Here is a 26,626-nt window from a genome sequence, read left to right as displayed (position 1 = left end):
AGAGCTGCCATATTTGATTCAGTTTGATTCAGGAAAAACTGGTTTCTTAATAAAACATTGACCTATAATGTTTGCACACAGCCTATGACATTATGGCCGGGGTTTGTAATTAATCAAAGGTATTCTTATGATACGTTTGCATGGCACTTTACTTGTCAAATACTTAAGATCTATATCGGAACAGATGAATGAAAAGTGTACATACCATACCTGCTAAAATCTGAAGTAGTTTTCTTTGTATTGGAATAAAAAATAGACTCTCATCTCATTAATTATAAACGAAAGTTCTTTGGAATTTTTATTATTAAATAAATTAATAACTTTGTACAACTAAATTAATTAACAAAAAAAGTACAAGAAAATAATAATCGGGAGACAAAGAAAAAAGCGGGTAAGTCTACTTACTCGTTGTGAGCTATACTTTTTTGGAAGACTAATATGGCGAAATCATTTCTTGTGAGTTTTTCAAATAAAAAATTAAATACAATACAGCATACAATTATTATGACCGAGTGATTTTAATACATTTCTTGACAATCCTTAATTCAACTTGGTTAATTTTACGATCAGCTCGCCAAAAGAGTATAACTCCTTAGATTACGAGCATAATAACAAATAGAAAATACTTATTACTGGTAACTGTAAAGTTTATTTCATCAAATTTTATTGCATTGTATTGAGATCATTTATATTGAGACAAAGTAAACACAATTCGTTTTAGCTTAACGTATTTAAAATCGATTTTCGATAATATTTCCTGTTGTACCACTAAAAACGACAAATACTGTGGTTCCGATATTTCTTATCATAATTGATACGTAGTACATACATTAAATATATTAATTAAAAATATATATCTAATTCACATTTAAACACCATCCAAAATTAGGCGGATATTTTCTTCTACGAACAATAGGCGATGACCTACTATATCAATACAGGGTGCAAAGAGAACGTGCCCTGAAGGAACTACCAAATCTAATCCAACAGTTCACCTGTGTGCTTAGTGCGAGTTCTTTAACGTTCTCTATAGCGTAAAAGTTTACCAAATTTTGTGTGCAGTTGGAACAGCACCCCTAGCCGCAAACATAGGCAAACGATTCCATTCCATGCAAATATGAGCAAACTTTTACGCTATCTAGAACGTTAGAAAACTCGCACTAAGCACACTGGTGCTGAGCGGTTAAAGAAACCCATAGACAACGTGAACACTACCAATCTTGAGACATGAGGCTGTCATCTCGGTTGCATTGCATAACGGCTGTCTCATCCGTCATACTGGGACGTATCATATTTTTGTAAAACCGAAATTCGCTCTAGACAGCGGAATCACACGCGTTAGCCGATTTTTATTTGCATTACATTACGCGCAAAGTAGGTACCTACAGTACATTTTTTCGACAACTGATTTCTTATATTGCCATTTATAACCAGAACATCCACCAATTACATTTCAGGAACGATGTCATCACACCCTGCACCGACCAGTCAGTTAAGTGTATACAATATTACGTCGAAGAATACAGACAACAACGATATTCCCTATTCGCTATCCATTACGCTTACCTAGCTTAATACTCAACAATATCACCAATAGATCGTTCAATTCATCACAGTTATCCCTATAATCGAGATTATACAACCATACATGTGATATGATATGATGATACAATCCATATCGTTCTGATCACAACCTTCTTTCACGGTGTTTCGCCTAAGGTTTGTCTGCGACATATTGCTTTAAGCAACACGACAAGCGGTTGTAACGTTTGCAACATCTTGTTATTCAAGCATTTTTCTACTACTACTACTACTACATCTATGTCACATCACTACGCTAAAGACTAGATTCTAGTACATTACTGTCAATTAGGTACTAAATACGGCTTACTATCAATTTGTGTGTTTGCTTTGGGGTATCGAATTTAGGTCAACTATTTAATGAAATCAATTATTTTTCCATTCAAAATGCTCGCATAGATATTTGTTGAAATGAAATGTAAAGTATCTCTTTGTAATATCAGAATTACAGCTTTACACTAATAGCTAATGAAAACGTGTACAAAAGTGTGTGGATAGCTGATGAGCAGTAGCCATTTTAATTTAAAAAAAAACAGAGATAGGCTTCCGCGCTAAATTAAATATCTATTCATTTGAGAACAAAATCCGATTTAAATATGATAGTATAATTAATATCAGATAAAGTCACAACAAAACGCGTCAACTAGACGAGTCATAGACACAAAATTACTTTTACGATTTAATTTCGCACGTTTATCATCATTACATTAGCTCGCGGCACGCGATCACGTAAACTCTAAGTAGGTATGTATTCGAAAAGTCAGATTTTTTTTATTGCTTATATGGGTGGACGAGCTCACAGCCCACCTGGTGTTAAGTGGTTACTGGAGCCCATAGACATCTACAATGTAAATGCGCCACCCACCTTGAGATATAAGTTCTAAGGTCTCGGTATAGTTACAACGGCTACCTCATCCTTCAAACCGAAACCCATTACTGCTTCACGGCAGAAAGAGGCGGGGTGGTGGTACCTACCCGTGCGGACTCACAAGAGGTCCTACCACCAGTGATTACGCAAGTTATAATTTTGTGGGTTTGATTTTTTATTACACGATGTTAATCCTTCACCGTGGAAGTCAATCGTGAACATTAGAAATAATTTAATGACAATAAAAAACGAGATTATACAGTTAAGGTAGCCTTAATTGTGTCTACACAACGTTAGAATCGATTACAACTTGGAAATATCCGATTTTATGCATCTAATTTCGCTGCTACTGCTAGTTATATCCGATTACCTAATCAACTACTATCTACTTTTAACTGCCTACTAAGTTGATGATCAAGACGAGAGTGATGCAACAATTTGGCACTAGTCCTGGACTCAAGGTATACATTAAATTTGGAAGAGAAACTTATCCCTACTTCATTAAAATCGTCCGTATACAGAACGTACTAAGCTCGATCTCAATCTGCGTTGCACTATGGACCTTAAGTAAATAATACTGCACGTTAGATTTTATCTTCACGTTTTTCAGTCTCGCCAAACTTCTTGTTTTCTCCTACCCGACTTCTACAAGCCATTGGGTTCTTTGTTAAATAATAATTAGTTTAATTTTGAATTAAATCCAATTGTCGAAATCCAATTGTTTAAAGTCTCTTCTAAATAGGTTAACGTTTTAATTATATGTCATCTTATGATATTGCTTCAGAGACCCTTGTCGATCATCGGTTTGTGACGTAGAAAATAATTGAATTTTTATTTGTATATAAACATGTTTCCCGTGCTTTATTCAATATGTTCATACTCTTCACTCATAGCATGAATCTTACTTTGACGCTTTAAACTGCGTTTTAAACCCCAAGCTTTTAGTGGTTGGTTACGGTTTTTTTTTAGTTGGCACCTATGTAATTTTATGCATAATATATATACACTCGACGTTATACTCTGAGCGAACATTCTCTCGATATTCTGGAGGAGAACGATATCGAAAATCAGTTGGAGCTTATTTACTGTTCGACGTTGATTCGCAGTTTTTATACGATTTCTTAAATTGACGACAACGCGCTGCAGTCATTTGAGTTTTCCTTTGAATTTTCCCTGTACTTTTAGTTCCAGATTGCCCCGGACCAGCTGTTTCATTGTTAGTCTGCCTTAACACGGCGCTTTGGTTACTGAGCTGCCCTGACCCAGCTATTTGATTAGTGGACTGTTCTGGCCCAGGGTTTTGCTGACGAGCATTATTACCAGACGGTTCTAGCGCGGCGCTTTGATTATTAGGTTGTGCTAACGCGGCGTCCTTATTGCTGGTTTGCCCTTGGACAGTATTCGTGAGTAAATATCTTGAAGCTGAATTTCGCAGATCAAGTTGAACAAAAATAGGTTGATAAGCTGCATTCATTTGTTCTTTGTTGATGATGGTCGGACGATTGAGATACTCGTAAAGTACGGGATAATTGTTTCCGAGCACGCGGACTTGATTGGGGACCACGGGCTGGCGGGGTGGCCGACTGTCCGACTCACTGTTCTCTGGTTTCTTCTCTTCGGCTGTTCTGATCGGTTCCTTTACAAGTAATGCACATTCGGTAGCTCGAGCTCCTTCAGTTTGCTCTGTAGATGTCCTGGGCTTTGGAACACCTAATAATAATGATAAAATTAAGGTTTTTTAAACGGTTTTAGTACACTTCCAAAACTAAAAAGAACATGTTTGGGCACGTTAGAAGCTTTCCGATGTTAGTAACGACAAGCGGACAAACTAGGTAATGCGAAAGTCACAGCCGAGACTTAAACAAAAACCCGTTATACGATCTCGGGGAACACCGATGGAATTAGTTCATTCCAGAGCAGTAGTAATATGTAAAACGCATTATATCTAATATATTTTCTCTATCTCTTCGTTGAGTGCCGAATACCAGACAGGACCGTCCGCGACACTAGGATCGCCGATGATCCGAACGTCGCATCTTCAGTCAACAGGAAACAGTTGGCGTTTGAAAGTGACATTGTGTAGCTGAGGCGTTAAGCATTGTTGTGATTTCATCGTAATCTTGCGCGTTAGCTTTGCAATGATTTTCGATTTCAACCTTTTGAAATGAGCACTGACTGACAATTATTTAATGAAACACGCAGCTTTTTCATGATATTAGTTTGGTATATATGATTATTTACAAAGTCGATTGATTAAAGTACTTACTGTAATAACTTATTTATTATTTCTACAAGCTATGTATGTACAGTATCAATTATATTTTAATTAAAAATATATTTATTTCAATTCAGGAACAACTCGCGGAACCACAATATTGTAGTATAACAAGGTGATCCTTTTAATAGGTCACTATTCGCAACCGAATTCGATTACACCACGAGTCACGTCCGATTTTGAAGAAAAAAAAAACAGTTTTAGGAAAAAGTTTGTCTGTGGTAAATAAAAAAAAATCGCCAAGGAACTTTCATTTTAGATGTTATCTGTGCACGAGACAGAGTACGCACTCACCTGTGTGCGTGCGCATGTGTATGAGCATGGACGCGTGTGACGGGAACGTCTTCTTGCAATGTGCACATGTCTTGTTTTGCGCGCCCTCTGTGAAACGATTGTGACGTTTTGGTGGGGCACTGTTGTTTGATATGGCCAATTCTAGACAATCGACAACCAATTTAGAACATCGCCCGTTCGAATCACAATCAATAACGTTATCGATTTTAAAATCGGTTATTAAGTGGGGTAACAACAACAAAAAAATCGATTCGTGAACATAACTGAAGTGATTATCATGAGTGTAGCGGAACGTTGGACGTGATCGAGTCGATTCGGTTTTAATTTATGGGATAGAGTTTAGGTTTCGATGTTCGGTTGTCGAGAATCAGCCATTTACAGCCACATACATAACAATCAGCATTCAGCTATGTCAGTAATAAGCACACCGATTACAGAATTAATGTTAAATAAATAGGAGGTTACACAATTGAAGACATGAGTGGATGAAGGGGTTAAGTACCATTTTTAAGATTTTTGAGTTTTTACATTGAATGAAGGTGTTATTTATCCTATAAACCATATTAGACCCTAAGACTCCGGGCTTAAAGGCTATTTTTAGAAATTGCATGTGATGAAGAAGAAAAGTACAAATAACAAAAGTTTTTAGCCCATTTTCTCAAAATTGACAAATTATATCATATTCTTTTCATTCGTTCATGTCTTCAATTACAATTGACCAAATCTAATAAGTCACACATGCGAGGTTCCTTGTTTAAATCAATATATTATAGTTACAAACAGGCATCACATCGTAATTAATTAGCTTGCGTTATTATCTTATTTAATTATTATTATGCTCCGTGAACCATTTCCCAGAGAATGTATATAGATATATCATTTTCAAATATCAACTCGAATCTTTTTTAAATAAGCCTTTTTTAAGTTAAATATCAAAACACACATTTGTTGAAGCAAACATTTTATAAACACGAATTGTGAATTCCACTACCATCGGATCTCGCAAGTAAAAACTCCAGAGGAGAACCGGCGAAGGAGATGTATTTTCGTATTACTAAAAAACTTTTATAAGAATTCTTGTAGATTTTATTTTACACGAACGAATCTACCCAAGGTATGATGCGGCGTCGGTTCCTTAAATTAGTTATACGAATCTTATATATCTTTTGTTTTTGTTATTTATAAATTCGTGCCTAAACAAATGTGCGCAAACTTTCATTTGTGGAACATACTGGGAAACAATTCCATTGAAACACTTATGAAATAATACAAGTAGGTCGAATAAAGACGAATCGCAAATAATAATAAAAAAATCCAAGAAAAACCAATGGTAATCTCGCACATAACAAAAATATTTATATGAGATACAGCAAGGGAATTTAGCACAAAAATCTACATATTTCCTTATAATTAACTTAATATAATAGACATCGATTACAAACTGTAGGTGTAGTGTGGGTTTTAATACCTATACTTTTTTATTAGATATGTCGAAAATTGCACAGAGCAATAATTATTTATCGATTTAAAAAAAAAAACAAGGAGGTTCAAAATACGACTTTTTATCTGTATTTCCTTCGAATTTTTTACTGGTTACTCTTTGAGCGGCAGGCGTGCGGGGGAGCTTCCAGAAAAATCAGTCCTTCAGTCTATATAGAAAAGTGTTTAATTCTGTTTACCTCAATTACTTATCTTTAAGTTCATTGTTGATTGTTCCCACATCATTAAGCTATACTATAAACGGTGACAGTTTTAATTCGTTATATATTTTCTAAAGTACATGTTACAAACGCACACCAGACCTACAGCGTTAGACGGTGGTACGGCTAGTGTGGTCCACGCACCTGTTTCGGTGTGGGTGCTCTGTATGTGCCGCACCCACTGCGCTGGGTTCGGGAAGTGCTTCTGGCACAAGTCGCAACGCAGCAATGCCATTGTCTCCTCACCCTCGTCGCCCTGGATAGGTCACACGGCCCAAGTCAGTGACGGGTCAATGAACCCGACAGGTTCTATTAGCGACGTCCTTGTCGGACCTTATCGGATCCCTCAGGTCTGATTGTCGGGTCCAGCAGAAGTCATATACGCACAGTGATGGATTTAGGCTTTGATACCACTCTAGGCCCTTATCGCATCGCTTTTAACGTTAGAATAAATTTTATCAATTTTTAAAATTCAAAATAACTTCTATAACTTTCTTTATAAATATTAATCTAAGCTCGTTTTCAAAGGAGACTTTCTTTACCCTTTAATCGTCTCTGAAATGTAGGTATTTCAAAAATTTTACCGTCTTTCAAATTATGCCACCCTAGACATGTGCCTCGCGGGCCTAGTCGTAAATCCATCACTGCATACACATTCAACATACTTCCCATCTTTCCTGGTACGTTTTTTTTTATTGCTTAGATGGGTGTTAAGTGGTTACTGGAGCCCATGGACATCTACAACGTAAATGCGCCACCCACCTTGAGATATAAGTTCTAAGATCTTAGTATAGTTACAACGGCTGCCCCACTCTTCAAGCCGAAACGCATTACTGCTTCACGGCAGAAATAGGCGGGATGGTGGTAGGAACCTACCAGTGCGGACTTACAAGAGTTCCTACCACCAATGGAAGAATTCTTCTTCAAAATCTATTTCTACGTGGATAATGTATGTTTGTACAGTATTTATGAGGGACTTCAGTATCTGCTAGACTGGGGTAGTGAGCTATTTAGTGCAAGGGGGTGCGGCGGGGCACGTACCGGGGCGCGGGGCGGGCGCGGCTGGTCGTGCGCGTGGCCCTGCACGTGGCGCACCCAGGCGGCGGGCACCGTGAACACCTCCGCGCACAGCTCGCACGCCAGCGGACTGTACACCTGCGGTACACACACACGCACACTTCAACACACGCACAGTTTCCCTTCCAACCTATCCTAGTAACTTCGAAGACCCGTTCTGGCTGAGCCCTTGCTCGCCCACTTGTTCTTGTGAAACTGGAAAGGTCTCCGGGCCAGCAGTAATCCTTATATTAGTTCATCTGACATGTAGACGAAGCTGACGAGCTCACTCTAACAAATTTGTTAACATTGGTCCTAGCAAGGGTGTTGCTTCGCTTAATCTACAGGGTGGCCCATAAGTCCTTTGAAAAGTAAAATTTGAATAAAACGAACAGGGCGCGCGTGAGCGGTGCAGGGGAAGCGGGGGGAGTAACTTCGGTTTCTGGGAATTTAGTCGCGATGGAGCGTTTTACCGGAGCGGACCGTGCGTTTTGTGTGCGCGAGTTTTATAAAAACGACAATTCGGCAACCGTTGCGCGGCGTAAATTTCGAGGCACAAAGGGTTACACAACTTTGACGACACTCCAACTCTTCAAACGATTAAGAACTGGGTTGCTAAGTTCGAGGAGACCGGTTCGACGTTAGATAAACCGCGGTTGGGTCGCCCAAGGACGTCACGTACGGAACAAAACATAGACACAGTGACACAGTCTATTCGCGAAAATCCGACACAGTCAACTCGTAAGCGCGCCAGAGCATTAAACGTATCCAGGACATCGTTACAACGGATTTTGAAGAAAGATTTACATATGCATCCTTACAAAATTCAGTTGGTTCAAGAATTAAAGGAAACTGACGGTATTCAAAGACAAAATTATGCGAATGAAATGTTGAATCGGTTTACTTCCTTCAATAACATAATGTTCTCTGACGAGGCTCATTTCCATCTTAACGGGCATGTTAGTAAACAAAATTGCCGCTATTGGAGCCCCATCAATCCAAAACTTTAGCATCAGAAGCCCTTACATAGTCCGAAAGTGACTGTTTGGGCCGCTATGTCAGCCCATGGTATCCTAGGGCCTTACTTCTTTGAGGATGGCAGAGGGCGCGCAGTTACTGTTACGTCGGAGCGATATGTGGCTATGATCGAAGAGTTTTTCATACCAGAATTGCAAAACTTTTCAGGCTTTAATGCCAGGACGTGGTTTCAACAGGATGGGGCCACTTCTCACACCTCTAACACTGCTATGCCCGTTATCCGTCAACTTTTTCCTGGCAAAGTTATCTCTAAGAGAGGAGACATTTCCTGGCCTCCACGTAGTCCAGATCTGACCCCGATGGATTTTTTTTTGTGGGGCTACCTTAAGGCTAAAGTATACGACACAAACCCGCGGTCAATTGAGGCCCTAAAAGAAAACATCCGCAGAGAAATGACAAGCATTTCAGCAGTGACGTGCCGCGCAGTCATCGACAATTTTAGACGTCGTTTGCAAGAGTGCCGTGATCGCAACGGATTACATTTAGGAGATGTTATTTTCAAAAAATAATTCCCGTTTTTTAAGCTTTTTATGTAAATAAAAATTTAATTCATAATGTAATTAGTTTTATTTTAATAATTTTTTTTTCATATCAAAGGACTTATGGGCCACCCTGTACCATCGGATCACGATCCGCTAAGAAGATCCGGCGAAAACTCAGTAGGCTATGCACTCACAGGAGACCACTTTGTCAACTGGAATAAGAGTCTTATTTCTGTCATTTTAAATGGAAAACAATTTGCTAACTATGAATATTGTAGTTTTGATCGGTCGAAATTGGTGAGCTTGAAAAGTAAGAAAGATCACTCCCCAAGAATGGCCAAGGTATTTAAGCGAAGTAGTAGGGTCATACATATCAGCTGCGTTTTAATTGTATTGTGCTTAAAATATCGTAACACAAAGTGCTCGGGCTTTCCCCTGACTGCAAGACTGCAACTGCACCATCGAGACAATTTTTGGTTCTAATAAACAAGGGAGGTAAAAGCAAATCTTTAGCCTCTATCACAAAAGGGTTACCTCAAGTGTGACAAATACACCGAGAATACCTATTAAGTATATGAGGCCATCAGCGCAAAAGTGGCCTAACCCACATTTTTTTTATATTCAAGCTTATATGACGTATATTGGAATTTATTTAAACTATAATAAATTTTGATGCAAAACCGGCCTATCCACCTATATCCACCAGCCTACCCATAGATAACAGATAGCTTTGTAAACATTATTTTTGCGAGTATTGTTTCGAAAAATCAAACCTAATTGCCTCCATATTAACTAGCTAAAAAGCTTAGGCTACTTTTGCGCTGACGGCCTCATATATGTCGGAGAAGGTCAGTAATTTGGTAGCAAAACGAAGCACGGCACGATTCCCGAGAAGTGACAACACGATCGTAATGTCGTCGGAACTCGGCTAACTTCGTGCTACGACAGAGCCTACGATGGAGGCGCGTAGACGCCATCACACTTACCAACCGGCCTTCTTGAAGAACGGTGACTCCATTGTAAGAGCTGTCATTAGTTTTCGTTTGCTAACGTCAAAAGAAGATTGCTAAATTGTTTTAAGACAGCAAACGTGTTTTGTATACTCAATATTTCTCTTAACTCGATCACCCTAGCTATTCGCCCCTATGTCTGACAATGGCCGTAATAATGCGGTCGTCCTGATATACGTAGCAATCATCTATTTTTGTATATGACTCCATGGATCAGTGTTAACTTTTCCTGTGATATTATGGTCTAAGCTCATAGTCTCATGATAACGATAAGGACCAGTGTGCTTTGTGCGGGTTTTTTAACGTTCTCGATAACGTAAAAGTTAGCTCATATCTGTATGGAATGGGATCGTTTGCCTACGTTTGTCGCTAGGGGCGCTGTTCCAACTGCATACTGCATTTCGGTAGGCAGCGGCTTGACTCTGCCCCTGGCATTGCTGGAGTCCATGGGCGACGTTAACCACTCACCATCAGGTGGGCCGTATGCTCGTCTGCCTACAAGGGCAATAAAAAAAGGGTACAAAACTGGCTTAACTTTTACGCTATCGAGAACGTTAAGAAACTCGCACTAAGCACACAGTACTGTTAGGTCGGGTCAGGTAGTCTGTTCTTGTGTCTCACCAGGCTGTCGTCCTCGATGTCCACGTCGTCGACGGGCTCCGACTTCACGTTCATCTCGGCCTGGAACATCTCCGCGATGGAGCGCTCCTCCTCCTCGATGCTGCTCGCGTCCCATTCCGGTTCATCTTTTATCTGAATTTCAGTTGTCGTCGTTTCTTGAGCGCTTTGATTTGATTTCTCTGTAACGTTATTCACATTTTACAAACTGTAAAAACAACGACTCATGGGTTAACGAAAATAGTAAAAAATCCCATGCTATAAGAGATTAGGCTAAATCAAATTAGACTCCAGAAAGACATCGTGACCCAAAGGATAAGACGTCCGGTGCATTCGTTTTGAGCGATGCACCGGTGTTCGAATCCCACAGGCGGGTAACAATTTTTCTAATGAAATACGTACTTAACAAATGTTCACGATTGACTTCCACGGTGAAGGAATAACATCGTGTAATAAAAATCAAACCCGCAAAATTATAATTTGCATAATCACTGGTGGTAGGACCTCTTGTGAGTCCACGCGGGTAGGTACCACCACCCTGCCTATTTCTGCCGTGAAGCAGTAATGCGTTTCGGTTTGAAGGGTAGCCGTTGTAACTATACTTGAGACCTTAGAACTTATATCTCAAGGTGGGTGGCGCATTTACGTCGTAGATGTCTATGGGCTCCAGTAACCACTTAAAATCAGGTAGACTGTGAGCTCGTCCACCCATCTAAGCAATAAAAAAAGTCGTTATCTTGATCCTGGCTAGTAAGTTACAGGTGAGAACTTACTTGAGCATTCAGATACATTATCAGCGTTTCCGCCGTCATCGTTATCCTTGGCATCTTCTTCCGTATTTCGTTCAGTCTTCTGCCTTTTCCCGTATTTTTTTTCCGTGACGTGCCTCCTCAGTATCCTCGGTGGTGGACTGTCTTCGGACGCCTCCGCTACTGGATTGGTCGTGCTCGTTGCTGCAGTGGCGGTCATTGTGGTGAGGGTGGGGGCGTCAGACGTGGGTGCCGGCGCGACTAGTATGGTCTGACCCTTCGGTGCGCAGGGACGTAAGGCGGCTTGGGTCCCGCCTTCGGTGGTCTTAATGAACACCAGCTTTGGGGGACCGATGAACATTGGTCTGAAACATCAAACAGCAGATATGTCTCCTTTGCTTCATTTTACATTAATCATAACAAAGTTAAGAGAAAATTTTACAGAATCATAAAAGAGTTGGTCGAGAGTCGACTAGCGTGCTTCTTATTTATCTCGTTGATTATCGACTTATTTATTATTTAAATATTGAAACCTTGTCTTTCACAATAAACAAACTTTTATATTCTAAAAAAAACCCGAAGTTTTCTATTCACATATTTAGTGTATATTCCTCCAATTTATTTATATTAAAACCACTCACCTTTATGAAATATTTGCACAATTGTTGAGTTGACATTCAACTATAGATTAATTTATCATTTAAAAAAAAAAGGACCACTTTACTTACTTTTCAGATTCTCCCCCAAAGAGCAGTAGCAATTACTGGATTCAAATTGGTACTTAGGTACTTACTTCAATACAGCACTCTATATTTTTAAATTTCTTTTACTTTTTGGTCTAATAGACTAGGAGGTTGCCCGCCCGATTAGACTGGACGTTGGAAAACAGTCAACATGTAAATATAGATCCTCACCTGGTTATTCCCTGTCCTGCGCCTTGAACTGGTGTGAAGGTTTTCAAGAGCTTATCATCTTTCTTCACGGCTATCTTGGCCTGTCCCTCGTCAGGCTTCTTGGGCACGATTTGCTTGTTCACGCTCGCCGATGGCAGGGTCTGGTTGAATGTGCTCTTGTCTGGGGGCTCCGTGGAGGCGCCGCCCTCGTCGGTCTGACGCCACAGCCCGCGAATCTTGAGCACCTCGCCAGCTTTCAGGACGGTGTCCAATATTTCATTTGAGACTGTCGTTTCGCCTGTCCAAAAGAAACGTTCATGTATAATCATTAACACGTTGACTGCCATGTAGGTCACCGGTGACCCACGCGGCGCACTGAAGTAATTACGCCGATTTCTTCCTTCGATTTTCTTACTAAACCGCCAGAATATCTAGTAGACTCTGTAAAAGATGAATCCTAAGGCACTGAGAATCAATATATCTCTAAGAGACCTAAAAGACTAAAACATACATTAAAAAACAAAGGGATAGTTAGGCAATCCAGGCGCTTAGTAACATATATATTATCGGATTTGTGAATTTAAACCGTCCAAGGCGCTACCCAAACGCATACAAATAATTAATTCAAATCGGTCCAGCCGTTTAGGAGTTCAGTGACATACACACATACAGTAAAATTATTGATAGGTACATAAAATTTTTGGAAAATTGTATTATAAGTTAGTCGTCGTGGCCTAACGGATAAGACGTTCGGTGCATTTGTGTTGAAGCGATGCACCGGTGTTCGAATCCCGCAGGCGGGTACCAATTTTTCTAATGAAATACGTACTCAACAAATGTTCACGATTGACTTCCACGGTGAAGGAATAACATCGTGTAATAAAAATGAAACCCGCAAAATTATAATTTGCGTAATTACTGGCGGTAGGACCTCTTGTGAGTCCGCGCGGGTGGGTACTACCACCCTGCCTATTTCTGCCGTGAAGCAGTAATGCGTTTCGGTTTGAAGGGTGGGGCAGCCGTTGTAACTATACTTGAGACCTTAGAACTTGTATCTCAAGGTGGGTGGCGCATTTACGTTGTAGATGTCTATGGGCTCCAGTAACCACTTAACACCAGGCGGGCTGTGAGCTCGTCCACCCATCTAAGCAATAAAAAAAAAGGTCAATATATATCTCTTCATTTATATGCAATAACCACGGATTGGATAACTAATTTTCTTGTGAACGTTTTTTTAATTATTCCCTGCCTATCCCTTGGATGTTGACGAACATGAAATTCGAATGAACGATTCGCAGCTGACAAAAAGTTTCTTTATTGCTTCAAGAAGCAACTGAGCGTGCGGCTCTCATAATGGTAAGTTGCCGTTCTCTGAGAATGAGCTGCGTTAGCTCGGCTACCAAACCTGTAGTTGGAATAGGCGCTAGAGGCCATTAGCTATTTAAGTAGAGACAAAAGTTGTTTCCAGGTTCATTGATGAGAAGCGTAAAATCAATATCCAGTTAAATGAAACGTAAAAGATTACACATAAGCTACAATAATAAACTCCTTATATTATATACTAGCGACACGCCCTCTCTTCGCTTCGGAAACATTAAATTTTATTATTGATAGCCGAGTCCCACAATGTTACCCGCTGTTATTGTCGTACCGCGGCTAACGCTGCGGGCCGAAGCTAGTCTAAAGTTATTACTTATATCACCGGCTACCTGTCAGTGAAAGTCTCGTCAAAATCGTCGGTCAAGCCGTTCCAGAGATTAGCCGGAACAAACAGACAGACAGACAGACAAACATTGTAAAAAATGTTATTTTGGTGTATGTACCGTGTATATATTCATATGCATGTAGTAAAAAGCGGTTATGTCAATATTACAAACAGACACTCCAATTTTATTTATATGTATAGATACCTTTATACATGTATTCGACTAAAATCTTCAGGGCCTTCGTCGATATTTCCGGCGGAAGCACCACGTACAGCATCCCTCCCATCCTCATAACAGACCTCTGGCCCTCGAACAGACCGCTCAGGTACACGCTGCACGAACTCAGTATGAACTTGTGGGCCGGTATTTGCGAGCCGTCCATAGTGCACAAGACGACGTCGGTGAAACGCTCCGAACGCAACAGAGCCGCCACCGAACCGTTCAGATGCGAACTGTGCGAGTGCCATTTCAATTGATACGTGTCCGTCGAAGTCATTGTTCTTTCCAGGTCTACGGCATCTGTTCAAACCATTACGAATTATAATATAAGAAGCGTCGTTTTGTTTACGTGGTCACTTTATGATCAAGTCGGCCATGATTGGCTTATTGTTGAACGGTTGCCATGGTTACGGTTTTGTTTTTAACACGCGTAAGTTGTTTCGTGCCAGTATCGGGTTTTAGTTGTATTTAAATAAAAATTATGTAATTTATAAGTAAAAATTTATAAGTAAAAGCCTTATAAAATTCTTATATTATTGTTTACAACAAGATTCTAATAGTAAGCATTCTCAATAAACAAACTAAATTATTAGATAAATAAAAACATTAAGCAAAAGGTAAGAAGGCAGAAATTAAAAATAAAAATATGTCAAAAAAACAAAATTTGAATTTTTGAAATTGAATCAAGGCACCGTTCAAAATAATTACCTTAAAACCGACGATTAACAAATTAACGATTAACTTTCTTATACTACACAGAGAAATCAATTAACTATTAATTATGATTATCAAATTTCAAAATGGTCGAGCGCACTAGATTATTTGAACAAAAACGCGCGCAACCACCGCGTGCGACCCTCGGTTCGGTTGTGCGGCGGCTGCGGCTCTGAAAATCGATGGAATCCGTATTGATCCAAGCCGAAAAGCGGGGTGCGCGTTTATCTCATCGATCGAGGGCAGAACGCGGAGCGTCGTCGGTGCCACGCGCCTGCGCCGTGCGCGATTGACGCCCGCCCTGCCGCATCGCCAAGCCGCCCTGTTCACGCGCAAATTGCCATCTCTTTAATTCCCTACTCTACTCTTAATTACTGGTGGTAGGACCTCTTGTGAGTCCGCGCGCGTGGATACCACCACCCTGCCTATTTCTGCCGTGAAGCAGCAATGCGTTTTTTTTTTATTGCTTAGATGTGTGGACGGGCTCACAGCCCACCTGGTGTTAAGTGGTTACTGGAGCCCATAGACATCTACAACGTAAATGCGCCACACACCTTGAGATATAGTTCTAAGGTCTCAGTATAGTCACAACGGCTGCCCCACCCTTCAAACCGAAACGCATTACTGCTTCACGGCAGAAATAGGCGGGGCGGTGGTACCTACCCGTGCGGACTCACAAGAGGTCCTGCCACCAGCGTTTGAAGGGCAGTCGTTGTAACTATACTTGAGACCTTAGAACTTATATCTCAAGGTGGGTGGGTGGGTAAAAATTCATAATACAAACATACCATTATGTGACAAAAGTACCGGGAAAATATGAGTAATTCACAAAATGTTAGTTATTCATTCAAATTTATTTGATCGCCTTCAAAGTATGCTCCTTGAAAAACGATACATTTACGCCAGGGACTAATCCGATCATTAAAACCTTTTTAAACGCTTTTTCCGGATAACGCTTTGTTACTGGTGGTAGGACCTCTTGTGAGTTCGCAAGGGTAGGTACCATCACCCTGCCTATTTCTGCCGTGAAGCAGTAATGCTTTTCGGTTTGAAGGGTTGGGTAGCCGTTGTAACTATACTGAGACCTTAGAACTCATATCTCAGAGTGGCAGCATTTACGTTGTAGCTGTCTGTGGGCTCCGGTAACCACTTGACACTAGGTGGGCCGTGAGCTCGTCCATCGATCTACGCAATAAAAAAAAATTAAAAAACTTATTTCTGTTCTCGCTGCAATTCTTTTTTATGTTTTCTAGTTTCTACAGATTGAAAAGTATTGCGACGAAGTGATAATTTGAGTTTACGAAAAATAAAGAAGTCAGATTGAGCCATATCTGGTGAATAAAATGGTGGCAATTTAGACCACAAACAAAGCCCACTGAATTTCTCATCGAATCTTTTAGTGGGTTGTAACTGGAATGCAGTGGTACATTCAGCGAAGCATGTCCTTGCTAGGCCTAGTATTAGCAAGTCTTTCTAGGTTGAATCTTATGAGCTGCCAAACCGCGCGTAGATTGAATAACCCTGTATCGGGTAGCCATCATACAAAACCAGATATTTGACAGATGACTGAATCTCGCTTACGACATTTTCGAGATAAGCTTGCATTTAAACAAGTTCCGAACAACACTCGAACCGTCGGTCTACCGGGCAACATCACCCGCTCAGTGGAAGATCTTCTCTTCGTCGTAATATCCACAACCCCTTAGGCTACCAGCAAAAAAAAAATTACAATATACTATATAGCCGTGTAAGTTTAAAACAAAATAAAGAACAGCATTTTCAACGTTAAATATTTATTGGATGGTCCCAGCGCACCTATAGATTATAATGAACACATAGGTCTAGTAGGTACATAAAGATGGATGAAGCCAGAGTCGCGTGACTAGATGTAATACCAAGTTAACCCATGAAATCAAGTATGAGTCTTTGAATTTCATATCAGATAACTATTAAAATAATCTTTGGCTAAATAGGGATTTTTCAGGATATATTTGAGTAAGTACTAGTATTTACAAAAGTTTTCCCATTATTAACTAAAAAAAGTTTACTCGATAAAGCAGTCTTTAGCTACATTTACATAACGGTATATAATTACGGCCGTCTGGTGTAGTGGTAAGTGACATAGTCATTACACAAGGGGGTCGTGGGTTCGAATCCCGCCAAGGGAAGATATTTGTATGAAAAATATAAAATGTATTTTCTAGGGTTATGGATGTATATTAAATATATGTATGTGTATAATAAAAAACCTTACATTTATTTCCGTTACCTGGTACCTGTAATACAAGTTCTTTACGATCTTAGCACGGAACCAGTTAACGTGGCGTGATTGTTAATATTTTTTTTGTTTTTTTTATTAAATTATTTATTATTATCACTACAGTTTTTATTTGACTGTAGGTAAGTATGCAAGTAAGCAACCGGTTGAAGGCCGCGATAATCTTGGCGGCTGGGCTTGGGGGGCGGAGACTTGGGGAGGCCTATGTCCAGATGTGTACGTTTGTGGGTTGATAGAAGATAGACAGGTAAGTACCGTTAGAGTGCACTGAAAAATCTATCTCGAAGCCCAGAACAGGTTAATGACCTGTCGAGCTCTTTAAAAAACCGATAGCGCTAAGCCACATAAAACGTTCGGAAAAATGGCGCGATTCAATAATGATTCAAATTAAAAATCAATGACAATTTTTTTTTTTATTGCTTAGTTGGGTTGACGAGCCTGGTTGTTAAGTGGTTACTGAAGCCCATAGACAAGGTGGGTACCTTGAGATACAAGTTCTAAGGTCTCAAGTATAGTTACAACGGCTGCCCCAACCTTCAAACCGAAACGCATTACTGCTTCACGGCAGAAATAGGCAGGGTGGTGGTACCCACCCGCGTGGACTCACAAGAGGTCCTACCACCAGTATAATATATTATATGAATTTAAGTTATTCATTTGAAACACATAATATATTCGATATAAAACTTCAGTAACATTTTAATCATTATATTATTACCGACGTTTCGAATGTTTTTACTGCTGTTGTTTTCAAAGTACAGTCGAACAATACGACAATACAAACATACAATCATAAAATCAGTATCATTGTAAGTTTTAAAACCGCGTATAAACGTGTCTATGATTCCAGATAATATGAAGAAGATTATTATTGATCTTTGATAAAATGCTAGATGCCAGCTTGGAATTATTGAATTTTATTGTCTAATCACGTTAGACGTAATCATTAGATATTGTAGGATAAAAATCGCAGGTTCACCACGCACGGCAGCGCGGTCTGAGAGAGGGGAAGTTCATTGAACCTAATTGTACTCGGGTACCAACCCTCGCTTAGTAATTAATTCTGCTTTTGTTGTTTCACTTCTAGGTACGACATAAAACATGTGTTGTGTTGCGGGCGTTTTTTTTTTTTAATTTGGGCAGCTCCTGGACACTTTTGAAAAAAATTAAGCAAGTACGAGATGAAATTGCAAATCTCTCTTTTTGGTTCTGTGTGTTGACTTCAACGAAATAAAATGAAAATTTCATCGATCTAGTCGAACTGAATTAGAATTAATTTATTAATGATGAAACAAAAGCTACTAGTGAGTTTGTGAATAAGTTTAAATGACACCACGTGTGAAGCGTCAGTTTTGAATTTTAAAAAAAGATGTGTGGTGTCGTGGGACTCTGGATAGGAACGAAGTTCCTTATTATAAAAATATTTATTTTAAGTTCTATTTGAGGTATAAAGAAAATAATTATTTGGGTATACATTTTTTATTATGATTTTTTTATTGATAAAAATAAAAAAAAACCGAATTTATTATTTTTTGTACGCTATTACAAAGTTAAGTCGTACACTATGTGCATTACTAATAAAAATCTTACGTTACGGACGTTTTTTCCTGGTTAGGGTACCTCTCCGCATCGTTGCAACTTCGTTCCAAAAAGTATCAACAAAATCGATCCATCTGGAAAAAAGTTCGTCTGGTATATTTTATTTATTTGGCAGCTGTGGCAAACGAGCATGATCGAATGGTTTTAAGGGGATATCGTTGCTCATGGACTATGTTAATGCATTTCTTCTCAGTCGTTTGCACTTTTGACAGAGTGGTCGTGGTCATCAGTTCGGGGAACGAATAATGCACTCCGCACTCTTTGTTTATAGATACGTTAAAGCACCGTCACGAATTTACCTGTAACTATTGAACATATTTATTTATTTTAATACTAGTTAACCCGGCAGACTTCGTAGTGCCTCAATCGAGAAATAAAAGACCTAAACTTTTGTATAAAATAAACTTAAAACAAACAAAAGGAATCCGTCCGACGGGGGAGACATCAAAGGGAAACCAAATTGTTATTTTTATTTAATTCCGAACATTTTCATATTTATCTAATCTTTTAAACCTTCTCTGGACCTCCACAAATAATTCAAGACCAAAATTAGCCAAATCGGTCCAGCCGTTCTCGAGTTTTAGCGAGACCAACGAACAGCAATTCATTTTTATACATATAGATAAATAAGTAATTTATGTGTTCAAACTCTTCTACAAAAGTGGCTGATTGCGAAAGTAGCGCGGGACCCGAGGATTTTTCTGTCAGCGGTGTATGAACAAATAAAACTTTTTCTAATTATAAGAAAATTCAATAAAGCTCAAAGAAGATCAAATCAACCTTTAATGAACATTAAATATTTTGTATTTAAGAAAGACCTTTTTGTAATTTATCACAAAGTAAATGCTTAAATGTTTGTACTTGTAGGGTTAATTTTTTTAAAGGATAACGCCCTACTTAATTTGATAAATTGCCAACCTCAATATAATAATCAAATTCGGTAGCGATTAATTGTTTAGGAAATTAAATATCAAGTGAGAAGTTAAGTTTTTCCTGGTGATTTTTTACATTTGTTTCATTAGTGTGTAAGATTACCTGCGCCATATCAGAATAGCACGTAGGTCCGACCTATCCGACCGCAACGGGGCAACACAAAGCCGCCGTCGCCGTCGCCTGAAACATGTCTTGTTGGATCCCCTGGATTCACTCTCGGTGCTTTTTTTAACTAACAAACCAATTTTTAATTTATTTAAATATTGAAAACTCTGCCTTTTACCGTAGACAGGTGAATGAACTCATAACCCATCCTCTTTAGTACTTACGGGAACCCATAGACATCCGAAACGAAAATGCCGTTTACCTTAAGATATGAGGTCGGTCGTGTCACATTAAATAGGGTGGTTGGCACCTATTCGTGGGAGCGACGAGTAACTATAAAACTAGTATAATTAAAGGACATTAGAAATTTTGCTGGTTCGTCCTTAGTTGGCTTTTAGTTTTAACAATAAACAATTTAGATTTATTACCTCTTTATTTGATTCATCTTTTATGTTGATCGATATTTCTTTGAACATCCTAACCTAAAAATTTTAAGATTATGATTTAATTTTGTGATCGAGCATGAAGATCTTTGACTTAAAGCTCTGGTTGTGTCTACGAATGTTCGAGTGCATTTATATTTGTGTTTCGGTGTACATGTAGTGTGACGTCATTGGAGCATTGGTACCACGGCCCTCTCCCTCGCTGCGGGAGGAGCGCCGATCGCGTGCGCAGACCTTATTGATTTTTCAAACACGACCCCTCTTCTGCGCAAAAAAACCGACATTACTATATTTATAATGGTTTTATTTATCAACGACAGTAACAACTTTTGTCTTTTTATTGATTTGCGTAGATTTTTTTTGTTTACTTTGATCGCCAGACTTTTTTCTCCGGTACCTAATCATTTGTAGCATAAGGGGCTATTCCAACTACGTACGGTTTGGTAGGTAGGTATTTAACAAATGTTCACGATTGACTTCCACGGTGAAGGAATAACTTCGCGTAATAAAAATCAAACCCGCAAAATTATAATTTGCGTAATTACTGATGGTAGGACCTCTTGTGAGTCCGCACGGGTATGTACCAACACCCTGCCTATTTCTGCCGTGAAGCAGTAATACGTTTCGGTTCGAAGGGTGGGGCAACCGTCTCTTGTAACTATACTGAGACCTTAGAACTTATATCTCAAGGTTGGTGGCGCATTTACGTCGTAGATGTCTATGGGCTCCAGTAACCACTTAACACCAGGTGGGCTGTGAGCTCGTCCACCCATCTAAGCAATAAAAAAAACTCAATTCTTAAGGCGTATCTGAAGATTTCGTGAAAATTTCATTGCTCAATCGCTCCAGCCATTCCGACTCTATAGGAAATATAATACACATAAAATTCTAAATATGCAGATTAAGATTTAAAAAATATGTTCTCAAACATATGTTGATCGGAACATTTGAACATGCTTTCATGGGCCATTTAATGTTCGTCCTAGAAACCTAGCGATAATACAATGATTGGAAATCTAATCGTCTAAGGTAGTTAATAGTTTTCCTTATCTGTAGGTACACACTAATCCCTATCCCAATTTAATAATATATTCTCGTCTGAGTAAATTTGTTGTCTCTTTTTTCAGTCGTTTATTATTTTGTGTTCCTTTCTATCCATCAGCTTATAATAATGTTTTGTCGTTTAAAACGAGAGAGTCTAAGTCGAACGTGTGCACAGACAATATCGATTTTTCGCCCGACTGATGTGCATCATCGATACAATATAATCTACTAGCCTTTGCCCGCGACTCCGTTCGCTTGGAATAATTACTTTGGCATAACGCTAAATTTTATCCCCCGCTTCATTTACGTAGAAAGTGAAAATATTTTGAAACATTATTTATTGGTGCTCCACTTGTATTGGTCTTACCGTGATGTTATATCGCCTATAGCCTATAGCCTTCCTCAATAAATGGGCTATCTAACACTGAAAGAAATTTCAAATCGGATCAGTAGTTCCTGAGATTAGCGCGTTCAAACAAACAAATTCTTCAGCTTTATAATATTAGTATAGATAAGTACACCAACGTTTACTTTAAACGGAGAGCATAAAAACACGAAACGCGCGGCCCAAATGTTGCAGTATAGTAAAAATACGCTTTGGAGCTCTAGTTTGTACTAGTGAAATGAGTATTCTCCACATATTATCCAAGTTCATCGGACCATTTCAGCGATACAGCAATTTGAGGAATAATCCTCGATTATTTGACTATCGTGTTGATTTGATGTTATTTACATGAGTGTACCAGGCTCACCACAGATAGGAAGAGCTGGCGTTTCCTCGTGAGGTGCATAATTTAAGAAAAATAAAGAAAATGTTGACTACCATTATTAATTGAATTTTTCGTAGAGAGTTGATTACAAAGTTGTGTCATTTGTGTTTATATTTACAAAAGTACTTACCACCAAATTTTATGAAAATGTTTAGCAGTATAGGTAAAAAAGTACAATTATGAATATTATAGATACCTACGTACTGAAGATGCAAACTTGACGAATATTGAAACGAGGTCAAATGTTATGATTTGTATATTTACCTATTATCATAGTATGAATATCACAGGCTTATATTATCTTCAAACATTCATTTATTTAATTTACAGTACTTTTTACCTAACGCTCTAAATAAATCGTATCTTAAGTGTAACTGGAAAAGCGAGAGATTTTGTTGCTTTCGTCACGCTGCCCATTTATTATAATACCTAAAGTATTATTATACGCGATGCGGAGAACATATAAGGATAGAGCGGTTTTTTAAGAATGAGATTTCGACTCGTTAGTTTGTTTAATGGATTCCAGAGTACCATCTCTAGCACTCAAAAAAAAAAAAAAATCTTAAATTAAAAATTATATTTATTCTTAAAAATAAATTATGCAATATATCAATTAACATACATCTCACAAACACACGATTAATGAGACACATTTCAGATTGTAAAAAAATCTAAATTGAACGTCATAAATAGTCAGTCATAAATAGTCAGACTCTATTGTATTCATTTAGGTACATACGTACAAGTAATTTAGGGAAGGGCGCGCGCGAGGGTCGCAGTGAGGAAATCAATAAAATCTGCGCACGCGATCGACGCATGCTCTGCACAGTTGCGATCGTGATTCCGACAATTCTATCATCAGAGCAATATTAGTGGCGAAATAATAAAAGCGTAAAACTGTATATTTTTTTTCTAATTCATACCTTTTACAAGCATTCACTTTTACGTTTATATAGATCTGTAAATTCATCGGACGTTACAATATTGCAGCTCTTCAATTTTATGCTGTATGAAGTACGAAGTATGTATGAATTATGAAGACTTATGTTTCGTAGTATATCTGAGGTGGTGATTTTCCTTTAAGGGTTTTTATTTTTTAGAATTTAGGAGATTTTTTAAAGTTCATATTATTCATTTTGTTCTGCACCTAAAAAGTTTTATAAACTTTTTATAAACTTTTTATATTTGAACATATAGAACCTATATAGAACCTAAATATTATTAGAAAATATGATATTATATATTATAATATATAATAATATATTCATATACTTAGTCTGGCCATAAATACTGTTACAATAAAAAATAAAAAAAAATATATTGCAAATGACATTTATTACTTTTACAGTTTAATACATAAATATAAAACAATTTAAAGTATAAAAGCTTATTCGAAGTGGTCTCCATTGGCTGCAATACAGTCCTTTAAACGTTGAGGTCAGTTATCAATAGAAGCACGCACTCTTTCCATGGGAAAATTTTTCACTGCCAATCGTACGGATTGTTACTAGGCTGCACTAAAAGTATCGGGAATGGAATATTTCCACTGTTCCTGTCATATTAAAATCTTTTTAATTGAAAACTGCTTGCTTTTAAAAATCGAATACCATTTATTTATTTAAAAAAAGATTCTCGGTCTTGTCACGAGGTTTTGTCAAACTTGTTTAGTCGTTGAGAAAATGGAATTGACTCGAGAAAATTCAATAGCGATGATTTATTATGACTTTCGAAGTGATTTAACACAAAAACAGTGTGTTGACCGGATGATTTCTGCATTTAGTGATGAAGCCCCATCCAAAACCACAATTTATCGCTGGTTTGCTGAGTTTCAACGTGGACGTGTCAAGCTCAGTGATGATCCCCGTCAAGGTCGTCCAAAAACTGCAGTCACCCAAGAAAACGTTGATTCTGTGCGTAAGCTGATTGAAGAAGATCGACATGTGACATACCGCGAAATTCAGGCAACTTTAGACATTGGCATGAGTCAAATACAAATAATCTTGCATGAACAATTAGGTGTAAAAAAGTTGTTTTCCCGATGGATACCGCATTCGCTCTGTGAAGAGCAAAAAGCGGCTCGCGTTACTTGGTGCGTCAGAACTCTCGAAAGATTCCACGCAGGATCCTCAAATGCTGTATACAACATTGTATTAGGTGACGAATCCTGGATATACGCGTACGAACCCGAAACAAAAAACCAGTCACGAGTTTGGGTGTTCGAAAATGAGTTAAAGCCAACAAAAATTGTTCGTTCACGGAGTGTTGCAAAAAAAATGGTGGCCACGTTTGTCTCCAAAACCGGCCATGTTACGACTATTCCTCTTGAGGGACAAAGAACGGTTAATGTAGAATGGTATGCTAGTATTTGTTTGCCACAGGTCGTTTCTGAACTCCGTAAAGAGAACTGCAACCTCCGCATCATCCTCCATCACGACAATGCGAGTTCTCACACCGCGCACAGAACAAAAGAGTTTTTAGAGCAAGAAAACATAGAATTATAAGACCATCCGCCGCACAGCCCCGATCTAAGCCCTAATGATTTCTATACTTTCCCTAAAATAAAGAATAAATTGCGTGGACAGAGATTTTCATCACTTGAAGAAGCTGTGGACGCCTACAAAACGGCCATTTTGGAGACCCCAACTTCCGAATGGAATGGTTGCTTCAATGATTGGTTCCATCGTATGGAAAAATGTGTCAACTTTCGCAGAGAATACTTCGAAAAGCAATAAATACATTTTTAAATAGTAATGTTGTGTCACTTCGTTAATTCCCGAAATTTTCAGTGCCGCCTAGTAGTTATGTTGTGTCACTTCGTTAATTCCCGAAATTTTCAGTGCCGCCCTCGTGGCGTTAAGAGCAAGCCGTATTCTCTAAACTGATCATAAATCATAAACAGCTGGTGATTAAGATCGGGACTAGACGACGGCCAGTCTTCAGCTCTGATGAAGTCCGAAACGTTCGTTTCCAACCAAGACTGCGTAGATCGAGCTTTATGACCTGGTGTCGAGTCTTGCTGGAAGGACCATTCTTGATTATTGAACATGGTGTTGTTAAGGGGCTTCACTACCTTCTCAATAATGGTATCTTGATACACTTGTGCCGATACACTTGATACACTTTTGTCGTCGTCGTGGCCTAAAGGATAAGACGTCCGGTGCATTCGTATCTAGCGATGCACCGGTGTTCGAATCCCGCAGGCGGGTACCAATTTTTCTAATGAAATACGTACTTAACAAAATGTTCATGATTGACTTCCACGGTGAATGAATGACATCGTGGAATAAAAATCTAAACCCGCAAAATTATAATTTGCGTAATTACTGGTGGTAGGACCTCTTGTGAGTCCGCACGGGTAGGTACCACCGCCCCGCCTATTTCTGCCGTGAAGCAATAATGCGTTTCGGTTTGAAGGGTGGGGCAGCCGTTGTAGCTATACTGAGATCTTAGAACTTATATCTCAAGGTGGGTGGCGCATTTACATTGTAGATATCTATGGGCTCCAGTAACCACTTAACACCAGGTGGGCTGTGAGCTCGTCCACACATCTAAGCAAAAAAAAAAAAAGTTTTGATACCTTTTTCACAAAAGTATGGCTCACTCACTCCATCATAGCTAATACCCCATCAAACCATCACTAAAGTCGAATAGTGCCCACGTTGCACTCTGTCGACTAATTGGGAAGCTTCCTTAGAGCTTTGAGCATAAATACGGTCATTTTGTTTGTTAAAATGTTGCTCAATTGTAAAAAATTTCTCATCCGTAAACAAAAATTTTCTATGACCTCCCTTTGCGTACCGCTTCAGTAGTTGTTTCGATTTTACCACCCTATTCTCTTTTAAATTATCAATTAAGAAATGACCAGTACGTCTCTTACGTCGCGTCTACACTATGAAATTAGTTGCATGACACTAATTTCACCAAAAAATCCCTCAGGGCACGAAACTAATTTGCATGCATGAAATTAATGCATGCATCACGAAAGTATTAAATTACACGTGAAACTGTTGGTAAAACTAATGACACGAAATTAATTTCATGCCACTAATTTCGTAATGTAAATTCGCCTTTAAAGGCTGCAAGTCCTAAGTCATCTTTTAAAATACGCGACATGGTTCTAGGTGCTATCTTCATCTCCCGAGATAAAATATTTTGCTTTCAGACAGGATTTCTTCGAATTATTTCCCTTACTGCTTTGACTACCTTTTTCGTACGAGCACTACGTGGACGACCAGATCTTTTTCTGTCACA

At 38.8% G+C, this 26,626-nt stretch overlaps 1 protein-coding gene across 2 annotated transcripts; it reads right to left on the bottom strand.

Moving 5' to 3' along the window:
- Positions 1-3,432: 3,432 nt before the first annotated feature.
- Positions 3,433-15,376, bottom strand: LOC114240175 (uncharacterized). 2 transcript variants are annotated; one of them, XM_089737181.1, is made up of 9 exons: positions 15,198-15,376; positions 14,475-14,789; positions 12,586-12,862; positions 11,696-12,036; positions 10,926-11,104; positions 7,760-7,873; positions 6,863-6,974; positions 5,019-5,159; positions 3,433-4,159 (listed from the first exon to the last, which is right to left on the bottom strand). In XM_089737181.1, exons 2-9 carry the CDS (start codon positions 14,764-14,766, stop codon positions 3,528-3,530), a joined length of 2,088 nt encoding a protein of 695 aa, XP_089593307.1. In that variant the 5' UTR covers positions 14,767-14,789; positions 15,198-15,376; the 3' UTR covers positions 3,433-3,527. The 2 variants fall into 2 exon arrangements, with proteins under 2 accessions (XP_089593307.1, XP_089593308.1); XM_089737182.1 differs by having other exon boundaries at positions 3,435-4,159; positions 5,019-5,105; positions 15,198-15,375.
- Positions 15,377-26,626: the final 11,250 nt, after the last annotated feature.

The sequence above is a fragment of the Bombyx mandarina genome, chromosome 22 (genome assembly GCF_030267445.1).
Source record: "Bombyx mandarina strain Sakado chromosome 22, ASM3026744v2".
In the NCBI taxonomy this organism is placed as follows: Eukaryota; Metazoa; Arthropoda; class Insecta; order Lepidoptera; family Bombycidae; genus Bombyx; species Bombyx mandarina.
Note: the sequence above shows the minus strand (reverse complement) of the source record. Positions and strands in the feature narration are given on the sequence as shown.

What these genes read in the sequence shown, in the direction of transcription:
- LOC114240175 (XM_089737181.1), bottom strand. Translation starts at nt 14,766, where the DNA reads ATGACTTCGACGGACACGTATCAATTGAAATGGCACTCGCACAGTTCG. An exon ending in AGTCGAATACATGTATAAAG is followed by an intron (nt 12,863 to 14,474) that starts GTATCTATACAT and finishes TCTTTTGGACAG; the next exon opens with GCGAAACGACAGTCTCAAAT. An exon ending in ACACATGCGCACGCACACAG is followed by an intron (nt 4,160 to 5,018) that starts GTGAGTGCGTAC and finishes CATTATTATTAG; the next exon opens with GTGTTCCAAAGCCCAGGACA.